At 42.6% G+C, this 23,357-nt stretch overlaps 1 protein-coding gene and 1 long non-coding RNA gene across 2 annotated transcripts in view; one reads left to right on the top strand and one right to left on the bottom strand.

Moving 5' to 3' along the window:
• The window catches only part of FBF1 (Fas binding factor 1), a 47,461-nt gene that overhangs the window by 21,837 nt on the left and 2,267 nt on the right, over nt 1-23,357 (bottom strand). The window contains exons 2-12 of the mRNA XM_061560821.1: nt 23,149-23,232; nt 22,795-22,845; nt 14,317-14,509; nt 9,429-9,506; nt 8,063-8,197; nt 6,745-6,892; nt 5,460-5,584; nt 4,899-5,013; nt 2,561-3,070; nt 1,264-1,353; nt 50-126 (exon numbers count right to left, since the gene is read on the bottom strand). Of these exons, the coding sequence (XP_061416805.1) occupies nt 50-126; nt 1,264-1,353; nt 2,561-3,070; nt 4,899-5,013; nt 5,460-5,584; nt 6,745-6,892; nt 8,063-8,197; nt 9,429-9,506; nt 14,317-14,509; nt 22,795-22,845; nt 23,149-23,232 (1,606 nt within the window). The remainder of the gene's footprint in view (nt 1-49; nt 127-1,263; nt 1,354-2,560; nt 3,071-4,898; nt 5,014-5,459; nt 5,585-6,744; nt 6,893-8,062; nt 8,198-9,428; nt 9,507-14,316; nt 14,510-22,794; nt 22,846-23,148; nt 23,233-23,357) is intronic.
• Nucleotides 15,967-19,441, top strand: LOC133347246 (uncharacterized). Its single transcript, XR_009755695.1, has 2 exons — nt 15,967-16,130; nt 17,291-19,441. It is a non-coding gene; the product is annotated as an uncharacterized LOC133347246 (long non-coding RNA).

Genomic DNA, 23,357 nt, shown 5'->3' with positions numbered 1-23,357 from the left:
ATGGATGGAAATAAACGTAATGCAAGATTAATCTCCGACGTCCACAAACCTGCAATGCGAGCATCATGACCGTTTAAATGCTCCCTCCTTGATGAGGACACCAGAGTAGCTGCAGCTGCATCGTTTCTGCGAAACATAAAGTTCCATGGCATAGTGAATCTAAAATCCTCCAATAGTGAGGACATGTAAACGTGTGTATCTGGACACAGTGAAGATATCGCATTTACCCAGGCAGACATCACCATCCTCAGTGTTATTTTAACTCATACCGCAATCTCCGATTGAAAAAGTAATCCTGTGAAATGTCTGATATTCACGTGTATTTATCTGTTCATTATTTTGAGCATTGGGGCAGGATTGTCTTTCCATACACGTTTGTCCAAATTAATACTTAAAGGTATGGCCAATAGACACATGGAATGGGATTTATTCTGTCACGGTACTAATCACTTCAGTGACATTACACTTGTCTCCCTCCTCCCCACAACATAACTTAAGGAAAATTGACACTTGTCAACAGCAGTGCCTTAAGAGAAAAAACATTAATAAATATATAAATCGGCGACGCTTCGGGAAATGGTCCCTCCACATGTGCTCTGAGGGGGAGCCATTGCTTAAAGGGTGACATATTTTTTTATATTTTTAAGACAGTGTTGTTAAGGATTGTGTTTCGTTTTTCGTTGTGTGTGCTTGTGCACCACTGGCAACTCAGCATCATTGAACAATATTACTCCTTCAGCTACCCCTGCTCATTACCATGACTAAAGTAATCCCATAGATCTCTGTACAGTCTCATCCTAATGCAGTGCGTTGCAGTGGATGGACCTTATAAATTAAGTGATTCGATCATGAAGGGAAGGCTAAGAGGTGACAATGTTGCAAGTATTAACTGTTAGCTGGAGACCCAATGGTAATTTAACATGAACGTTTACAATTCTGGTATCAGTCAGAGGCCAAATTTCAACACTGTAATGAGATAGATTTCAACATGACCTTATTTTAAAAAATCAACTAAATGCCTTATACAGGACACCTCAAATTCTTATCAGCCAGCCTGGAACACACAGCCCCAATGTGTAGCTACAAAAGAAGATCCACTTGTTCTTTGCAGATTGTTTCTTGCTTTTGCATTGTTTAAATGGCTCACAACGAAAGGAATGTATAAAGACAACCATTTATTCTATCCCACTCATCACAAAGGGACTCATATTGCAATACATTTTAAACTATTGTTAAACGTCGGTGTCTATATGTAAATTGAACCTGTGTATGTGGGTTGCTGCGAGTCTGTCTTCTGCGGAGGAACTCATCAGCAAGTCGTCATGCTGAGAGCTGGAAGTGATACCCGATTTGCTGTCAAGAAAAAAAACACGATACGCAACCAGATACACGATGCTAGCAATGCACTAAACACTGCCGACACGAGATTCCAGATGAGAACCTGTAGAGGATCTATATCGACTTAACTCATTGAATAGCATGGCCTGGGCTGGTTTCATATAAGTCTAATTGACATTTGGCTCTGCTATTATTTTATGTATACAGAACAAACTCAAATGTTCCAAATTATATTTCATAACACTACCTACTATTGTTTGGGACCTTTTTGGATATTTATACGTTAACAACATGGTCATTAAAAAAGAGAAGACTGAAAAGTGTGCAATGAAGCAAACAGAGTTGCAAGCTTGAATTTGCATTCAGAATAAATAAAGAGGAACTCATTGATTGGTGAAAATATGCAGGCTAATTATTAGTAAGAAAAGTGGGCCGGGCAGGACACACTGTTATAAGAGATGATGGCAGATGGTCAAGAATAATCACAGTGGCAGCCAACGAATGGAACGCTCTTGAGAGTACAACTACCAAGGGAATCGAGCTGTGGAATCTGTGTGTGTGTAGTTGCTAAGTAGGTTACATCATGGATTGACCATGGCTGTGGGTTTTCTGTAGGTGCTTCAGTTTAAGTCTACATAAAAAAAACCTTGTTAAATGAAATTATCCAAAAATCTCAATGTAGGACCTTCGTAAATGTGCAACATAACAAGAAAGCGCAATGGGTGGGGGCTGAGTTACGGGTCTCAATCTGGGGCCCGTAACTCCGCATTTACATACTTTTCTGCCTGCATAACAGGCCCATAATATTCTCTTTACATCTTTTTGGAACGAATTTCCTTTTTTATATACTCTTAAAGTTACATTAATTATTCTATGGGTCTTTTGGTAAAGCCACGTAGATATACAAATAATAAAAATATCACGACGTTTCGATCACAACACAAGCAATCGTCTTCAGGTGAGAGACCCATAAAATAGTTTCGTCAACAATAAATATTACTATTGTACAACATGCAATGCTATCAGATTACAAATGTGCTGAGTTATATTTTTAAAAAATATCTTACAAAAATGGGATTTTAATTTTATTATTTGTATTTCATTTAAAATTTTGTTGTATTTTTTGTTTTCTATTTACGTGACTTTACCGAAAGAACCAAGAATATTAAAAAATGTATCATCACCGCATCACAACACCACCCGCAGTTTTAAGCAAAGTTACCTGACACTTGCATCTACCCCGGATCCACGGAAGCCTGCAACCTTCTTATCGTCACCCACTGCAGAAGCCTGGCTCTTCTTTCTGGACAGACTCTTCAGAAGCCAATCCTCATCATCGTCTCCAATCACTGCCCCCGCGCCAGCATGCTCCGCAACGGTAGCACCCGGCTTACTGTCAGACAAGGAGAGTTTTCTTGAACTAGAGCCAATGGCACTGGGAGTAACAGCCATGGGTTCCAATGCTACAGCATTGTCGACACCGCCCATCTTCGATGTGCCCAGCTGAGTGTTCGGTTTCGACGCTGGCTCCTTGGGATCATCAAAAGAGTCACCCTTGAGGCCCAGCCAGTCGGACGGCCCGCCGCGGGATGACTGTGTGGTTTGTGGTGGTGTGGCCAGGGTGGTTGGGGTGCCCGGTGTGGCCGACGTGGACAGCTTGCCTCCGCCGCTATCCAGGCCGCCCATGATGTCTGCTTCTTCAGTCTTTCTTTGGTTGTCGTCGCCATAAAACCTGATGCGCGGGAAGAGACATGGACATGTTCAGTCCGATTGTCAATCCACTGCTAGATGACTGCCTCCCCATTCAGTTCGGATGGCGGGGGGTATTTGGCCATATTTCACCATTCTGGTGAGTGTGGGCTAATGAAGTTGGGAAGCATCGAAGTAAAACACAACAATGGATGTTGCTGCATTGCCCTGTGCTGCCCACCACATATCGCTGTGTGGTGGGCACCCATTCAAACACTTTGCAGCCTCAACCCTGATTACGAGATCTGATGAGATCAGGAGCATTATGGATGATTTGGTCACAGGCCTTATTCCAACCACGTCTCCAAGTCCTTACGCAAACTGAGCTGAGGAAATTAGGCACGTCAGCTGGCATTTGCACAAATTTCTACACCAGGTCAACATATACAGAATGTAAAATTATTTTAAGATGGAATGTCCCCCCCCCACAGAAGAGTGCCGGGAAGAACTCCCCTCTGATGAAAATTCCACATTATTTTGGTGTAAACCAGTCTTCCCATAGAATTACTTCCGTTGACTTACTAAAATAGTACTTATTTTAACAACTATGTCAAAGACAGACTTGGATTAGAACTCAAAGCCACAGTCATGGATGGTCGCCTTAAACTTTGTTTCAGGTAAATAAGAATTTAAACAATGACGCTGATATGAATTTAGTCTGCCTTTGTAAAAGAACATCACATAGGCTTTCATATTCACTATGCTCTGGCTCCACAAATTTTATTACAATTGTGGTAAAGAGTGTCAACTAACCCAATCCACCAGTAATGACTCATTCCCCTATGACCACGCAAACCTGAATGCTTCAGATCTTATCAGATCTTAGAAGTTAGGCAGGCATTAGCTTTAAGTTAATCTGGCTGCGAGTATTATCCCTTGGTATGCGTTGGGTTTTCTCTTGATTACCTGGACGACAGACAGCCTGGAATTACCAGATGCTGAAGGCTTCCGCTGTGAGCTGGCCAGGAGATGACAGTGTATTAAGTGGATTCTTAAATCCATCTGTGTGGAGCTTTGAGTGTTACTGCCATGCATGCAGTATGTCACTGCCATGTATGCAGTAACACTACCTTTTCTTCTCATATACCAAACACCCATTGATGAAATTGGCCAAACATCCCAATGCAGGACCCTTCTCAAAAAGCATCCTTTTTTGACTGGCTTCTATGTGTAGCGTCAGATCGCGTATACAGACGTAGCGTCGGATCGCGTATGCACATACCGCCGGTATCCACTTACCTGCCGTTCGCCGTATACACTTATCTGCAGTTGCAGCCAGAGGTCGGTAGGGTGTGCCAGCGAGTACAAAGGGGATAGAGAGGGAGCTGGACTCAAGAGAGGCGGGGTTCCCCTCCCCTACCCCAGGTGGGGGGCTGGGAGGGGGCCTTCTAGGATCTTCTGGAAGGTTCCAGAAAGGGGGCGGTACCAGGGGCGGAGGGTCCCCTGAAGGTTTATAAAAGGGGCACCCCAGGCACAGCTCGGGGCAATGCTACGAAGACTGAAGACCAGTTGGACTAGGACACTGGGACCTCGAGCTTGCTGCCCTTGTAAGGGCCGCGTCGAGCTTGGACCAGTGGTCGGGACCCGTACCTTGGCTGGGTCGGGTCAGATAGCCTCCCCTAGGCCACTGATAGTCGGAGGGCTAAGAGCCAGGTTACCGAGTGTGAGGTCACATTAGCCCGGAGGCTGTACCTCCCTAATAGTTTAACAATAAACCGTGTTGCCTCTACGACAACGTCTCCGTCTCCATAAAGAAGTCACTACAGATGCATAATACATGAAAGCCAGTCTCATCATTAGTTATTACTCACCTAACAGATCTGCGTGAGGAAGGGCCTGACCGCCGGCCTTCAGCTGACGAGGCAGCGGAGGGCATGTAGGAACCGAATGTGAACTCCTCCTCTCCTAGTCCCTGGGAAGACCCTGCTGGATGTACAACCATGCTGAGCAAACAGACGCTCCTTTTCACGCGTAAACATGAATGCACATGCACTAAATTATCTCACACGTTGTTGCTTCAGTATCAAGTGTTGTGAGCCAATTACTAAATCGACCTGGGATGCGCCTGATCAAATCAGGCCTCGGAAGCGGAGGAATAAGCCTAGATATTGCTTGCCAGGGTGACCACCGATCACAAAAATCAGGTGTTGTAGATGTTGTGGGCAATAGAGAGGCATGCAGCAAAATCCATCATTCTGTACTCCTCCCCACCTTTAACAACTCACACTGACCAGTGTGGTGAGGTATGGTCATACAACCCTCACTGCCTGCATGGCATGGGGAGGCCTTCATCCAGCATCCAGGAGTGCATGCACAAATGGGCTGTACAATACATGTATATCCAGTGTTGCGAGAGTAGTCCATCTGCAGACCTGGGGCTCTCTGCTGCTGAGCACTATCCTTCCTTTCTCCAGTGGCAGGTCTCTCCAGGAGTTTGCTGGCAGTGCCTCGGCCCAAGAGCTCATCAAACTTGGAGCGAGCCGGACGTCTGTCATCTCTGAAAAGGCGACCACACAGACAAGGCCACTGCTTAAGCCAGATAAATTGTTTTCCTAATCAAATGTCCAATGTGATGCTAATTTATGTTAGTGGCCCTGAGCCAGCGGTAGAAATTCTACATTTCCATGATGAGGACCAGTCTATCCATATTACAAGGTGTTGTTTTCCCCCAAAAAATAGTCGTAGTTTTATTAAGGATAGGCTGAATTTAACCTCACCACGATGAAAGGACGTCTGTAAAAAATATACTTTTGTCAATTGACTACTTCAACATTTTGTTTGCTATTTAAAGGCTTGACATTCTGTAGCACGAGGTTTGTAAATGATGTGCCCTGACTTGTCCCACCAAGAATGTGCATGTTTACAGAGCATGGGTTAAACGAATGCTAACACAACTTCTTATTTATTTATCAAAGGTCCACTTCAATTAACACTTCGTTCTATAATCATGGATTGGTGCCAAAAGCAGTGTTGTGTAATCATGGAACTAAAACAAACAAAAGTAGGGTTTAATCATTCAGGCATCTGGGTTAATTTGAACTTTGTCTTTGCGCCTGGCGAGCATAATGTTTTTCTCTCATAAGAAACTAATGTGTAGCATTTTTGGCACATATCCTATCCATTTATATAAAAAAGTGTCCATCAATTAACTCTCCCTGCTACAACACAATGAATTGTCATAATTTGGGATCTCAATTCAATTCGAGAAGCAATTTGCACCATTAGCATGAAGGTAACATTTAAATATAATTTACTTAAATAGTAAGTGGCTGATTCTTACGTGCAGAAATGTATTGTCCATAACATGCCAATTTCCTATTAGCACAGCATGTCCGGTTTGTTGGAGAGTAAATGGTGTGGGTTTACGCTCCAACAGGTGTGCTGTACTCGTAACGAATTGCATGTTTTGTTTACGTGACAAACCTTACTAATTGGACGTGTCTGGTGGTGGCGGGTTTAATGATACATTTATATTTACGCGATCTAACCCAAAAACCTCTATTTTGGATATTGGTCGCGAAAGCCTCCATGTTAAATTTATTAACGTATTGTGAGTGTAAGAGTAAATATGAATCACGGAATGGATGCATTTTTGCATGCCTAGTTTATAACAAAACATAAGCACCTCCACAGTAACGCTCACAACAAACTGCTTACTCTTCTCTGCTAGCTTCCTTCTTCACTGGCTTGGGGCTGTCGGACATGCCCAATGCATCCACGAGGTCATTACCATCGTCGTCAAATGTGATCTCATCGTAACGTTTGGAAGTTCCGACGGGTCTTTTGCTACTCGCTGGTGAAGGAGCTGTGGATGGTACATCATACCATGGGCATGAGTGTAGTCGAGTTATACAACAGAATGCTATCTAAATCAGCTGTGGAGCGTGAATGTTCAATCAAGAGTTAATTATGGCTTTAACTTACGCACACCTCATGTAGCCAGTGTGAGTTCACCTGTGATTAATCACGCATATAAGTGTACACTCTGCTAATAGCTCCGGTTAGCCAGGAACGTTTTTTTAATTGTTATTTAAGTATGGTCAGTCCTCGCTTTATGAACCTAATTCGTTCCTGAGACTAGTTCGTAAGTCGGAACACAATAGTTCACTGTATTTAAATGCCCATACGGTTAGTGTTATGAAATGTATTACAGTTCAAGAAAAAGGGAAGCATTGTTAAACCCATAATTAAGAACAAATATTGTACATTTGCATGTAACTGTAAAAAATACTGAATAATAAATAAAATAGAAAAAAAAACTGTTAAATTATCACTTGATGGAGCTCGTAGTCGGAACTACACCACAATTTCACACACACACGTGGCACGCCAGCACTCGCGCACACACACACAAAGGTACACACATACCATAATGACAAGGATCCCCCATGTCGCCTTAACGGGCTGTAGAGGCAAGTTCTGTTAGCAAGCAGCGCCTATGAAGGCCGGCACGGCACACGAAGGGGTGAGTGGCCAGCGACGTGCCCGGCTGCCTTTGTCTCCCCAGTGGTGATGTTTACACACCACACCAGGTATTCATTTGAGGCTCAGTCGACCTAGAGGAGGCCTAGGTCCCATTCAGATCATCGTGACTGGTGTTGATCATGAGCGGGAATTGAACTTTTGGTCACCAGGTTGGTAGCACAACGCGATAACCGCGACACTACCGCTCCCCACACACGTCCACACGTGCACCAATACCAACACCCGCCATTCGCCAGTAAGTGACGGTATTTTTATGGTCAATACACACCGCAGTATTAATCAGGTCAGGCTGTTGGATTCGAACCATAAATCACTGTATCAAGCTGCGAATGCGCTATGACTAGACCATGTAACCGCCTATTTGTTCAGTGTCTATGGTGAAAGAACAAAAAAGGCTTTGTCTGTAGATAACATAAATATACGTCACACAAAACTCTGCAGAATGCAGAAATAAAAATATGACCGCCTGCTAAATAGGATGCATTGCAACCTGTGTTATACTCGTTCTTTGCCGCGCTGTTATCACTGGGCTGCGATTTTGCCTTTTCAGTCTCAAGAGGCTTTTTTTCTTTTATATTTTTTGTTTCCTCTTCATCCGATAAAAGGCCATCCAGAGGGTCATCATCTATAAAAGAGTGGGAAACGGAATCAGAAACACGCCAGAGCAAACGGAAGGGTTTATACCACGTGATTAACTGTTTATTATAAAAAATCCTCCTTAGTTTTATTTTTATAAAGACAGCAGCCAAAAAGTAAAGTTATTCTCTTCTAAGTATGTGTGCTGTGTTTCCTGGGCTGCCTGATGCAAGTTTCAAGCTTCATGATAAAAAAACGAATTCATGATCAGATGCTCGTCGGCAGTACGACAATGATGTCACTGCACCGGCCGACTAAACCACGTAGGAATGATGTCACAGTGATTTCACCAGAGCTTTAAGGTATTATTTTTGTCATTCGTGACTATTCAAACGTTTGTTGAGGCAGTTTCGAGTTATGCATCGAACAGATAGGGGTGATTTATGCTTTGTCCTGTATCTTCCTTTAAGTGGATCTCGAAAGACAAGTAGCTGTGATCATAATAGTGAAAATGACAACAAATTTGAGTAATCCTTTTTTTTCGCAAAATTTCAAACATTGAGTCTAACTTACATTGCAGAGTGCATGCCTACATAGCTTGCATGTGTGTTGAAAATTGTATGTACTGTATATTGAACTTCTTTCGCATCGTACGAAGCCAACCCTGCTATTCGGAGGTGCAGAGGAAGGACAACAAACTAAACACAAAAAGCAGTTCTAGAGAAACGAGTTTTCAATTAGATTTAAAAGTGCATAGCTCCAGTGGCTTCTTAATATCAAACTTGTGATAATAAAGCAGAAAGGCGAGTGTCGTAGCGAGTTCATCAAGATGTGTGTGGATTTAACTGGGCTCGCAATGCATAATTTCTTCTTCGTGTGGCTGGGAAGCAGTTATAGTTTTATGTTGAGGTTAGCAATCCATTCAACGGCTTCAGGTGTGCCAGAGTGAATGGTTGTGTAGGGGTGTCAGGGGAAGGATTCCCACCAATAGGTGGGTTAGTGGGAGGGGTGATCGAGGAGATATAAGGAGAGAACGGGCGGGAAGAGGGGGCCTTTTGGCGGGAACGAGATTGGGACGGCTGGGGACAGGTGTGGATGGGAGAAAAGGATTAAAAGGCGAACCCCTGCAATCTTGTGTCGGCTCTCCTTTACAGTTGTGATGCCACCAGGAATGCCTCATTCAGGGCACAAATGACATTGAAACAGAATACTGTATTGCAATGTCCTCTTAAATGCATTTTAAAGGAAGCTTTGCAGATATAAGTGTATAATTTCCTTACCATTAAAACTTAATTTCTTGTATGGACGTGCAGCAATGGCAAGTGAACCAGAGATTCCCTTCTGACCGTCCTCAACCACTGTATCAATAACAACACAATGCAAATTACAGATACAAATACACACACGCATATCCTTAGCCTTATAGATTACACGTGCTGATAGAGATCCCCAACTAAGCTCGCCACAGCACAAGTTTGCATATCATAGCAAGAACAATGTCCAACTGCCCATGTCTCCCCACTGATGAAGTTTACATATCACACCAAATAGCTAATGAAGACTAATTTGACCAAGAAGAGGACCAGGCCTGGCTCTGATACCACTTGCCACTGACATTAGCCATGTGCAGGAATCAAACCATAGTTGCTGCGTTCATAATGCAGGGCAATAACCACTGCGCCACAGTATTCCTCCTATGCTTTTGACTGCTGTGTACTAATAACACATGGGCTTAAACAGCTTTCCTTACTGTACACTCGTAGACAATGGCTAGTGGTGACTACTCTGCTGAGTTTTGTATTTCAAAACACGTCTTACATTGAACAATGTGCACAATGCCTAATTTTCATATTCAGTGAAATAGTATTGCATGACAATAAACTTTGCTTTTCGATTTAAAGCTTTCGTGACTGCAGGGATTCATCTTCTTGGTTCTTTCGGTAAAGTCACGTAGAAGGGAAGTAATAAAATAATAAAAATAAAACATAATAAAATAATTCTCATGACGTTTCGGCCACAACGCAAGCAGCCGTCCTCAGGTGAAGAACATGTCTGTCGATAAGACAGAGTCTGAATGACTCTGTCTTATCGACAGACATGTTCTTCACGAAACGTCGTGAGAATTATTTTATTATGTTTTATTTTTATTATTTTATTACTTCCCTTCTACGTGACTTTACCGAAAGAACCAAGAAGAATAAACTTTGCATTTCGTAAAAATTTGCCTTTTAATAATTCTTACCCATGTTCATACAATATCAAATTTCAATGGGCTTCAGTACATATGTAATGACATAAATGGGCCGTTTTATGGCGACAGTGGGTGTACTATACACAAGGGCTCATGAGAGGGCAGATTCCGGATGTCACGGAGGTCGGGTCAGGACATGACAGTCTGGGTGAACCCGCGAGAGCACGTAACCGGACGAGGGGGCACGGGGGCCCCGAGAAGGGGGTAAGCGGACCACGTGATGTGGACCCAGACTCTTCACGAAGGATCGAGAAGGGGGCGTGACCAGGGGTGGAGCCCGGGCACGCCACAGGAAATATAAGCCGAGTGACAAGAGGGAGTGTGGCTGTTAAACCTGGAAAAGAAATCGTCTTCTTCGATCTTCGCTCTTAAGTACGCGACGACACGACGGCGTGTCGGCTGTTCTGGTTCAACCGTATAGGGAATCCGTTCAAGTGGTTAGGAACGGTGGCCACCACCTTACGTAGTTAACCTGTGATGTACACAGTCGCTCGCAGTGTGCATAGTTAACCTTGGAACGTTGAGTAGCGTTGGTTGTGCTCGAGAATAAAAGGTGTTGCCTTCCTTGGTGTGTGCCTGACTAGAACCCACTACAAATGCATGAAGAGTATTATTTTTCATTAACTATGGAGACACTCAATGAGTCTTAAGATTCATTATCGAGAGGATCCTGCCAGAGATATTGTGGCTACGTTGATGGCTCTCCAAACCCCGAAGATGGACTTTCTTTTCCCACGTCCAAACATTGTTGTGTTCCTCAGTGCGTTTGTTTATTCGTTGTGAGATGGCTTACACCACTCACTCGTCATATTATGTTGTTGTTCGTTGCTATAGTAGTGCAGCGGATTCTCTTCGATGCAGATGTGTTTTGTCATTCTGCCCTAATTTTTGAAAATGTTTCAAGTTCTTAGTATTAGCTGGGACGGCTACATTTTTAAAGGGGGGGGGGGTTAAGTAATGACAGTGGAGTCAACCTACCGTGTGAGTGGACTAGTGGCCACGGGAGGTAATGACAGGGGAGTCAGCCTGCAGTACGAATGGACTGGTGGCTACGGGAATGATCGAGAATAGGAGCATGGCCAGGTGACGAAAGAGGACGGTAGAGTCTGCTGGGAGAGTGAGCGGTCTAGAACCAGTGAGAAGGTTCGGGAATGGGGGCGTGGCCTCAGACCGTATATAAGGGACGTGCGCGGGAGACTCGGGACTGTTGCAGTGGGGTCTCCGCATGTTCAAGTGTGAGCACGTGGCTCCTTAATAAAATAAACCATCTCAAGACAAGTGTGTCGAAGTCGTCTTTACACTATTACAGGCAATCCACGACTTACGAACGCTGGACTTACAAACACCCCTACTTACGAACCAACTTCCATGAAATATAGAAATAAATAACAATGAAGTAAAACGCAAACTCGTAATTTCAGACTGAACCATGGAGCTATTTTGTTCAGAGGAGCAATCCTCAACTAGATGTAATGAGTCAGCCTCGCAATGGGAGTGAGTGTTTGCGTGTGTGTGTGCGCGCACGTGTGTGTGAAAGTGCGAGTGTGTGGGGGTGCGACAAGGATGTCCTCTGGCTCCCACATTATTTACCATCTATTTCGACTGCGTAGTTCGTGAAGCCTTCAATAGCTGTACCGGGGGAATTTCCATTTGGTACAGCTATAATGGGAGGCTGATCGACGCCCGGGTGCGATCAAGGGATGGCTCCCTATTGGTCAACCACGTTATGTATGCCGATGATTTGGTAATAGCTGCTCATTCAGAAGAGGAGTTGGAGACGCTGCTGCTGAGACTGGAGCGTGCCACTAAGAGATGGGGCCTTACCATCAGCCCCACCAAAACTAAGCACCTGCCTGGGTATTTTGTACCATCGGACACTCCACCCCCACAACTCCCAATCGGTGATGGGGAAGTTGTGGAGAGAGTGGAGAGTTTCCCATACCTGGGCAGTGTGCTTATGACCGGCTCCAGTTTAACAGCAGAGGTCTCACTCCGAATCAGTCGAGCGGCAATATCTTTTCATCGGTTGCGTAACGCTGTGTGGAAGCTACCTGGTCTGTCACTCCGCACGAAGCTTCAGGTCTTCTCGGCCACGGTCATTCCCTCCCTTCTCTACGCTTGCAAAACGTGGACCCCCCTAATGGAACATCTTCGCCGGTTGGAAACATTTAGGCTGGCCTGCCTACGATCCATCCTGGGTTTAACCAGGCTGGATTGTGTGAGGAGCTCACAAATCCTTGAAAGATCTGGGCAAAGTCCCATCGGTGAGCTCCTCCGGCAGGCAAGGCTGCGTTGGCTGGGTCATGTAGCCCGCATGCCCAGCCACCGCATGCCTAAACAGCTTTTGTTCGGCCGGATCGAGGGGGCTAAACGGGCGCGGCACGGGCTAGAGAAGAGATTGAGTGATGTGGTACAGGAGGACGTGGAGCTGAGTGGACTTGCCGATGACTGGTACCAGCAGGTGTCAAGATTGGCCTCAGTGGAGGAGGCTCGTGAAGGACGCTACTGGGCAGTTGGAGGCAGTCGCCCTACAACAACAACGGAGGGCGGAGGAGAGACGCTCACAACAACGAGCGGAGCGCCGGGTGGCTAAAGCACAGCAAGTTGGTACAGTAGGGGGCAAAGGTGGTGCATCAGCCAGTCATCTCGGTCATCTCGGTCAGTCGACCCGTGGCACCTGCTGGGTCTGCCCCGTGACCTCCTGCCAGCGGGCGTTCGACACTTCACGTGGCCTCAAGGTGCACTTGGCCTGGCACAAGCGTCGTGGTGACGTCACTGCCACTTAGTGGCGAATGGCGGTTGTTGTTGTTGTTGTGTGTGGGAAGCGCTACAAAAGCAGCGACCTGAGTTCGATTCTTGCTCACAGCCAACACCAGTACCTGGTATGTAAACATCACCACTGGGGAGACAATCGTGGCTGGGAGTGGTGTTGGCCACCCACCCCCTCGTGTGCCGTGGCGGCCTTCATCGGCGCTGCTAACAGCACAGCCTGTTAAGGCTACTCGGGGGATCATTGTCGTTAGGGGTGTGTGTCTTTGTGCATGTGTGCGCGTGCCCCATGTGTGTGTGTGTGCAATTGTGGTGACTCATTGCCCGCCTTCTGACTACAAGCTAGCATCAGGACTCAAGCTAAGTGAAAATAAAGCTTTTTTTCTATTTATGTTTCTTTATTTAAATAAAGTTTGATTGATTTAATCGAAGAATAACAATGTGTTTCTTCGCTTTTTTATCAATTTAGCTCATGTCATAACCAGCCAGGTGCAGGTAGGATCAGAGCTTGCGACTGACAAATGGAAGATTATAAGTGCAAGACCTGGTCGGGGATTGACTCTGCCTGCCATCCCTCGAGGGTCAATGAGTAGCAATTTGTATGAACTTGATTGTGGGTGTCCTATAGAAATGCTAGCCCCAACCATGGCAATGTGGATCAGGGCACCAATGAATCTAAGCACTGCTATTTCTTTTAACAAAAAAATGTTTCGTCTTCAATTTGACTTCGCTTCCTAAATACTCTATAGTACTTTCGCAGCATATCAAAGTATCTAGCAGAATCTAGCAGACCATCATCTGATTTAACATTTCGGTAAACATATCTGAAAACAGACCAATAAAGCTCTTAGCTGGCTCCTCCTGCAGAGAATGCAGAATCACCTCTGCATTCCTGCGTGCGTGAGCAGAATTTGAGGAAGTGACACCGCCAAGTAACAAAGCAGTGACGTATTGGTTACAGCATTACTTTTAACCCACTCTGGATATTTGGGCGTGACCATTTCAAGTTTAGGAATGTTTATTGAGGTGTGATGCATATCCGCTCAGATGCATGCATTAAACTGGCTTGGGTACGATTGTTGCTGCTGCTCGATGATCATTGTTTCAACAAAAACAGAAAATAATGTACAAAATGTAAACAGATTTACCTTTCGCAGGAGCCAAACGTGCTGGCGAGGATTGGGATTTCTCTTGAGCAGTGCTTTCTGTCACTGCCGGAACAGGTGTCTTGGGGCCTCGAGTCTGTGCAAGTTGCCCTGGTCCTGCTTTAAAATGCTGGCTGGCAGGCGGCCCAGTTTTCTTCATTTTTCCAAAAAGATCTGCGTCCATGTCATCAATGTCCTGTTGTGGAATAGAGATGTGGGTAAATGTTTTATGTATAGCAATGTGCCGCATACGTGCATGATGGCATTTAAGACTCGTATTGATTTTAATTAGTGAAATATGAAGTGAATTTGTAAATTATTTTTCATCTAGATTTACTCAATAACATGCCGATTACCTCAACCTTCCTAAAAAAACACATGGATTCTCATTTAGGACTAGAATAACATCAAAAGTATAACTTTCTGGTTCAAGCTTTGAAAACAATGCACACTATTTTGCATATTTACAGTGAAAATTGTGCATATTTTTATTTAAACAATGGCTTTGTATTAACAAACTTCAAATTAACATATATTTGAAATTCCAGCAAAATAAAGGTCCATTAACTCTGAAGTAACCGTGAGCTTGGATAAATTGTTATATAGCCCCATTTGCCATTAAGAGTTATGACTGTAATTAAGAGCCAACAGCTTGTTTTAATAGGAATACCCGTGAGGTGTTAGGTATGAACAAGTTTAAAAGCGTCCAAAATCACTGCCCTGCAGCACTTGGTACTATTTGAACAATGAGACAAAAACATCTCTTCCTCAGAAGAAAATGTAAAAGTCCTTTATATTTTGTAATACAATTGACACGGTGAAACACATCGTACATTTAAATGAGCTACACGTGACTGATTATAATCAATTAGGGTTCGAATCTGGAACAAAATGCAAAACAAGTTAAATCACCATCACACAGCAACACAGGTGGTAAAAGAGAAACATCTCTGTAATTGAAAAACGTTAAGTAACTCATGATTCTAAGAATGTGTTTATATATGTCTAAAATATGCTCAAATATTCCTCATTATTGGACAACAAATTTATTTTGGGATAAACCTAAGACGGTATTAAAGTCAGTATTCTCAGACAGGCATAACGTGGAGTTATCTCCAAAATCATGAGCCCCATTATACACCGAATCCTCATATGCGAGGCCATGCGGGGTTCTAAAACAAACACACTCGTCGCCTTTGCAACGCTCTCCCAACCACATCCCCCTCTCTTATTAAACCCACTATACCTTAACCTCCTCCAACCTTACAAAACAAGCGATCTGAATCAACTAAACATAGCACCCAACGTCACTTCCAGTCGGATTTTTTTAAAAGCCACATATCTGCAAGTAATATTTTACACTGGCCTCAACACAAACACTTTTTGCTAACCTTGTAAGGGGCCTCAAACATCGGTGGTGGTGGGTGGGGGGCTATTTGAGCAGTGGCGAATTGCCGCGTGTCTACACCGCCATGTGCCTGCCCCTCGCCCACTGCTGCTGCCCCTTCCCAAGAGCTCCATAACGCAGCTCGGACACGACCTCTCGTAACCCGTCCCTTCGTCTCAAGTTACTGCTTGGCAAGCAAACGCCAATTGGTCGGCTCTACACGACACACCCACTGAATATGCATCGCGATAGGCTGCAACCATGAAGCTCAAGTTCGTGGCAGCACCGCCAGCCACAGCAGAGGAGGAGGAGGCCTCTCACAGGGCACTGGGGGCCACTGCTGCTGCTGCTGTCACACCACGAGCCGCGCAGCAACATTGGAGCGACGCGTACTCCAGGCCGCGAGAGCTCACACCATCTGGTAAAGAAGGTACGGCTATAGGCTAAAGCAACTAAGTGCAGACTTGTTTTCCATTGGACTACGTTGTTAGCATCAAAGCAATATCCAATGGGTGCTGTAAATAAACTGGCAATGCGGACTGTAAATAAAGTGCCAAATGCACTACTACTATATCGTGTATTCATTGCAATGGTTATCGTACGTTACTGCATGGGGATGTGTTCTTTAAGCTTGGTTTACATGTTGGCAAAAGACTGCATCGTTCAACTATTTGTAAGACAAACTGGTTTTGATCATCAAGCACGATATAGTAAAACAATAGGAACATGGTCATGAGATTAGTAAACGAAGATTACGCAATTTATGTTTTGAGCAAAACATTAAAATAAAATACCCATTTTGTTTTTACTCAAACCCAAAATTTGTTTTGGGAAATGAAACACGTGAGTGTTCAAACAATGGTAACCTGTGGCGTATCCCTTTTGTCGGCAGCCAGGAAACAGATATTTACTCGGTCAAAACTGTAAATAAAACCTCGGTGGTATTTACTTATTTTGAATAAGATACAATTTCAGAAAATCGCCATCTGTTTTTGGCAAATCTGCGCTATACTTTGACAATGCATTACTTCCACTGTCAAACACAAGATGTACATCGAATTGCCTTTTAACTACCCCAAGAACAAGAATTGGAATAGATAACAAAGACTTTGCCGTTGCGCACCAAAGTTTTGGAAACACCTTGTCTCTATCATCGTAAATCTTCTTTTAAAAATATCCTGAAGCAGAAGATTAGTTCTGGATACCATCACATTTGCAAATGTGGTTTGTGACTTTGATCGAACCCGTGTATCGATAGTAACATTTTTGTAACATTTTAATGTGTACATTTATTGAGGGGCTGTCGTTGTCTGGCTGTCGTCTGGGACTGTTGTTTTGCTGCCTTGCCCAAGCTTGCATTTATTGTGGAAAGGAATTGATTTAATTTAGCAATTTATACATATGTACTTTATTTAGATTTAGTTACTTGCTTACCTTTCCTATACTTTACACTCCTATCAGTTTATTGTATTACTGTTGTAACTTTCTGACCCGCCCTGACTGGACATCTGTAAAAAAGAGCTTGACAGCGCATTGGATTCCTCTTACAGTCTAAATAAAGATTCCGATTCTGATATGCATCATTTTCAGAGCCGACCTCGCGAGTTGCCTAACGGTGGTGCTGCTTGCAATGGATGCCTCTCCCCATCAACCCACGAGTGTGCTGGCCCTGGCGGGGGGAAATGCTGGACAGCTGCCAGACACTGCAAAAGCAACAGCTGGAGAAGCATCAATCGCAAACAAACACAAGACCCATATCAAAGCCGATCATCGTTCATATTTTGGGATTTTTTATGAAATGATGCTTTATATCTTCTACAAAGAAAATCCGGCTGGGGATATTGAGTCCAGACCCATTACACAGGATGCAAGATATGCCGCAAGGTGCCAATGCATTGTGACTGTGCTCAAACAGGACGTCGCCCTTCACAGTGTGACAGAATACAAGTGCAAGACTGTCCTGCAGAAGATGAAGGATTACTTTTTCATGCCATCTATGTTTCGGATTGTGTTGGTGGAACCAAGACGATGGCTCAGAGTCGTGCTGCTCATCTTCCTGGCCGTGTGCCTGCTACAGCTTTGGCCAGTGCTGCTTCTCTTCAGCCCACTCGCGATATGCGTATTTATGTTGCAGGCGTACTGCGGCATCTGTGCATGGGACAAGGTTGATGGAGAGAGACACGATGCGATGCATTCCCACATGCGTCCTGCAAATGTACTCCCTGCTTGACTGAGCGTCCCTTTAAGTGTGCATTTAGGAAAGGGCCACGGTTTGACACACTGTGCCTACATGTCGCCTTAGCCATAACACTGCAACATGTGTTCAAATTTACCAGTGCATGCTTCTGCCTTTACATGCCAAATAGAAAACACGTGTATTCATTTGAAAGACTTATTAACACAAAACTCCTGTATAATAATTGAGGTGATTTAGAGTATCGTACTAACATTTTTTTAAATCAATGTTGGAAGTGAATGTAACAAATATGCAAAAAAACAAATGTCTTTAATGAGCAAATAATGTAGATTTTATATTGCAGTCTTGTTTTATGTTGACAAAAGCCTACTGTGAATAACGCAAACATCTTATGGTAAGTGCACTAAATAAACCTAGACAACATATGGCACACTCAATGGACAGAATCCCCAAACACAATATTATCTCATAGGTAGCACCTGAACTTAATATTTAAAATCACCTGGTCACTATATTTGAGGCTAATTTCTATTGTTTTCACACTACATTAAGTGCAACCTTTTTACTACAAACCATGAAAATCATGAAACCACTTTTAATAATGAATAACTTCCTGTAATAATCTCGAAATACTATCATGAGTCATGTCATGTCTTTTAGAATCACTTTTTTAAAATATATAATTGTTGAAGAATGAAATGATTGAATTTCTGCCCTTTGTCAATCTACTGCTAAATGAAGGCTTCACACTGTTTCAATCTTGGGGTTGTTTGACCTTACTTCACTGTGCTGGTCGGTGTCAGTTTGTGAAGTGGGGGGAACAAGACAGGTTCAGCTTTGAACCTATGAATAACCTACGCTAAATAATCTAGCAGAGCAGACCAAACCTATTTGTGTCATACCACGCTGAGCATTGAACTTTACTAAATGGTGTATGGGATCAGTTCAGCAAGTCACTCAGACAGCCATCATATCTACATTTCACTGTATAATTAGTCAATCAAATTCAATTACGTTCCATGCATTTAACCTCATTTTAACCAAGCTGTTGGAATGAAACTTTTAAACCAATCTTCCTCTGAAGGGTAGTAGATTTTACTGAAACCATGGATTAAAGCATCTCATTGTACATAAAGGGATAACACATTGCTGGGTTATATATTTAACTTCATATAATGTCATTAATGGGTTTCAATCCTGCGCTAATGACAAGTACATCACACTCTGTACTATTGTTGGTCATTAAGACTTGTAGCAAAACTCAACCATATGTAGTATACAACATATGTTATCGAAAACACATGTTTACATACGAACACGTATCAATGGAAAGATGCATCGTGGCACCTTCCATAAAAAATAAACCTCTCTTTAATAAAATTATATATTCCAGTTATTTTACAACACGTACAATTCTGTAAAGGGTTGCTATTGTATGCGTATCTTATATCAATTGCAGACACTGTGTTTGCTTCTATTGCCTTCATGTCAGTCGCTAATACTCAACACACATTGAATATTGTGATTAAAGAGTGTGAAGTTACCGTGTACGTTTTTGTTTGGTTTGCTTCAAACTACATTTTCATCATGAGTTTACAGATATGGAATATGGTTAACTAAACCTTTAAATTACTGTCAGTTTCCATATTTTCTAAATGTGCATGCGTATGTGAAACTCAACATCAACAGAAGTGGTCAACATGTTTACTGACATCTTTTCGTCAAAATCTGTTGCTATGAACTTGAGGCTGCCCTCCTGCCAAAACAGTGTTTTGCTTGTTTTCTTGTTCCACAAAAATGTGCATTTTACATTTGGTATTTTCATCAGCCGATGAAGCAGTACCCATGCATATATCACACGAGAACATATTGTGGCATCCAAAACATACAGGGCCCAATCATATGTTAACTAATATATACTTTCAACTCATACAGTAGCGTGAAAAGAAGCGGCCAAATTTAACATTCTACTAATTTTATCCATGATCTAAAATTGGACAAAAAACTTTTACCAAAACATGCACTGGACATATAGGTATTGTCTTGTATTAAGAAACTGTTGTATTCTAAAATGAAAAAGCTTATCCAACATCTACCAGCCACTGCTTTGTGCTGGTCAGTTATCATTACTGTATGCGCACTACTGGTGAAGGAATTATTTTGTGCCGAGGGGCACTGACCAAATTTCTGCAGAAATGGAGCAACACTTGTTCACAAGAACTGCGAGTGTTGAGCAAGAGCCAAATGATAATTGGTGTTAGTGGTCACATTGCCCACGTACATTTTTGGTCTAAAAAGGGAAAAGATTAAAAGGTTGTATCAGACATGATTCACTGAAGGAGTGTGGCAATGGTTCACAGATTATGGAATGGTCATGATCACATGAGTATGATCTAGGCCATTTCCACATTAACAATGTGACAAGAAAGTTGGGAGCAGTGACATGTTCACCCAGTGCTTTAACCAATGATGCCCACTGCAGGATGGCACACAGTCCACCCTGCACTTTCCCGCATATGCTTTAAAATAGGCAGTTTAATAAAAAAAACATATAATGCACTTCTCCAAATGCTATTCCTGTGGTTATTGCATTATATTTCATGAGTAATAATGCAATGTATTGTCCATTTTCTAACACATTCCTGCGGAGGGAGCTGGTAGGAATGTTGGGTTGCTCGGTCATTGGCCAGGGTCAACGGCGGCGTGGTGTATTCCGCAAATATGCCCGACTGTGAGGGCGAGCACAAGCCGGCGTGAGTAGGTTAAACGTTGAGTTTTATAAGGGCACCACGGGGTTACCAGCCCCTCCCCACCCAGCCCCACCCCCCACGCTCCCCACCCAGTCCCTCCTCACCCTCCCCACCCAGCCCCTCCCCACCCAGCCCCTCCCTGCACGACGGACGGACACAATAATCCCCTGTGGGCTGGTGTAACCAAGAGGTTCCTACCAGTATTAATGCCAGTTAAATGCCAATTATCTATACGTCTAACTCGTTTTATACGGGGATTGTGTTCTTGAAAAACGGCGCGTTACTCAAAATCGCGTAAATTAAAACATAATTTTTCCTATAAGAAATAAAGGAAATTGTTTTGGGGTTAGGGAGAGCACGCTATCTAAGCTAATTCGTACGTCTACATATTTTACTGGTTACAGTACGTTATCTTTTTACAATACCATACACGTATAAAAATTGAACAGCCTATTTAAAGAACTAAAAAAGTGAAGTAAAACGAAACGAGTTGTAACACTGTGAGATGCTTAACAGACACATTGGTAGGCAAATGGTACACAAGACAAAGTTCACGTGGACAAGATCTTCCAAGTGGCGACGAGAAGGAGCTGCTGCTAATGCTGCCCGCGCTTGTGATTGTCGTGTTGCACCTCAGGAGTCGCTACTGAACTTTGCTGCCTGACTCAAGATTAGCTCGCAGCACGTTCTGTACACCATGGCCAATGTGCTGGAGCACGTTATTTCGATAATAGTGCGTGCATAACAAAAATAAGTGTAAATTAATCTAACCTATTTCAAAATTGCGTTACATAAATGCACGTAAAATGCGAGGCTATTGTACAGGAAAGTCTCACTAAGTCTAAAGTTTTTTTCAGGAGGGTACTACATTGGGTTGCCTATTCAATTCTATTTATGAGAGTTTGGCATTGTGGAAAGAAACTGAAGTTATTAGTAATTCAAGCCAAATTAAGTAAAAAACGAATTTGGGTTATTGTGTAATAATTGGTGACTGATCCAAAACAATAAACTATATTAATACTAATATATTTTTAACACAATGATTATGAAATAAACTGCGAAGTTAAGTGAAACAAAAATAGAATTGAAAATATAGTAACTGTGATTTAAAAGATTAACTCGTTGAAAAAAATTCAAATTGCGCAATACTTTGACATTGACGTAATGACGTGATGACCTTTCAAATGTAGTTGACATTTACTTTCTTGTAAACTTTTAAGTTTTTCTTTACAATTATTATTTTGGATTTGTTTGTTCAGCATTTTATGGTCAGTCAGAAATTCTTAGAATGTTTCATATCCATAAACCTTGGAATAAGACATTTGAATCTACTGTATATTTCCTTTTTTGTGGGATGTATAACCGACCAACCAACAGAAAATATAACGACAAACTCCTTTACACTCACTAAGTCTGAGGACACTGCAGAAATGATAGAATTATGAACAGTCCTTACAATCAGAGGAAAACCAACTGAGACAAGTTTATTTTGCAAACGAGACCTTGGGATAAAATGCGAAATTAATTTGATCTTCACACGTCGGCTTTACGATCAATATTATTCATAATAAAGTTTTTGGGTTAGATCGCGTTATTTATAAATGTGTCGTAACCCTCCACCACCCGACACAGCCAAACAGTAAAAAATGTGTCACGTTTACAAAAGACAAATAGTTCTAAAGTAGTTCTAAAGTAGTGAACTGTTTGTCTTTTGTAAACGTGACACATTTTTAACTGTTTGGCCGTGTCGGGTGGTGGAGGGTTATGACACATTTATAAATAACGCGATCTAACCAAAAAACTTTATTATGAATAGTTTATCTTACTGCTTCAGATGACTCAATGTATCAAATATGCACTTTAGTGTCATAGTAGCAAGTGATTAGCACTGTGATATGCTTGGTGAGTGTAAACAAATCATTTTAATCAGTAAATGATGAACAGAAAAATGTGTGTCGGCCAGAAAATAAATAGATTGAACAATACACAGAGATGTGCATTGCACATACAAAAGTTTTCAGCCTCATCAAGATCACCAGCTAAAAAGAATGAATGTGTGGCCATTTTGACCATTAGATCAACTCAAAGAGTTTTAGAAAATGTGGCCATCCCAAAAGGCAGGAGTGTAAGGCAATGATGAGTCTCACCTCCATCGTGTTAAGTACAGCCTGGGGATCAGCGTCAGAGACATCCGATCCCTGCCACACAAACGCAACCAGTCATATACACCATGCCTGAAACATGTCAGATTTTATGCATGTAATAGATTAAAATTCTGGCATACTCATAACACACGATGATTTTGTCTTAGGAGAAACAATAACATCATGAGTAGGAAATATAGTATTACTATTTCTATTCAATAATTAATGGTATTAAAACAACTACTCAAAGCTCTAAATGCACAAACCCCACCCACTGGAACAACAAGCACCATCACTATTTGTAAATAGGGAACTGTAAATTATTGTGGTGAACTTCTTGCACGTATACATTCTTACTGGCTCATCATTTTCAGCTTCTGCAGCCAACTTGCTAAAAAAATCTTCATCCAGCACAGAGCTGCAATACAAAGCCAAGTTATACTGGAAAAAACAGACAGGAATTTTGGAAGTGGTTATGCAGAAAAAAGCATGTGGTGACTGGAAACGTTGATCAGTGTGAATTTAATTACATGTGAATACTATTACTGTCAATATAAAAAAAATAT

The sequence above is a fragment of the Lethenteron reissneri genome, chromosome 3, assembly GCF_015708825.2.
Source record: "Lethenteron reissneri isolate LAM-NWPU_2019-01 chromosome 3, ASM1570882v1, whole genome shotgun sequence".
Lineage (NCBI taxonomy): Eukaryota > Metazoa > Chordata > Hyperoartia > Petromyzontiformes > Petromyzontidae > Lethenteron > Lethenteron reissneri.
Note: the sequence above shows the minus strand (reverse complement) of the source record. Positions and strands in the feature narration are given on the sequence as shown.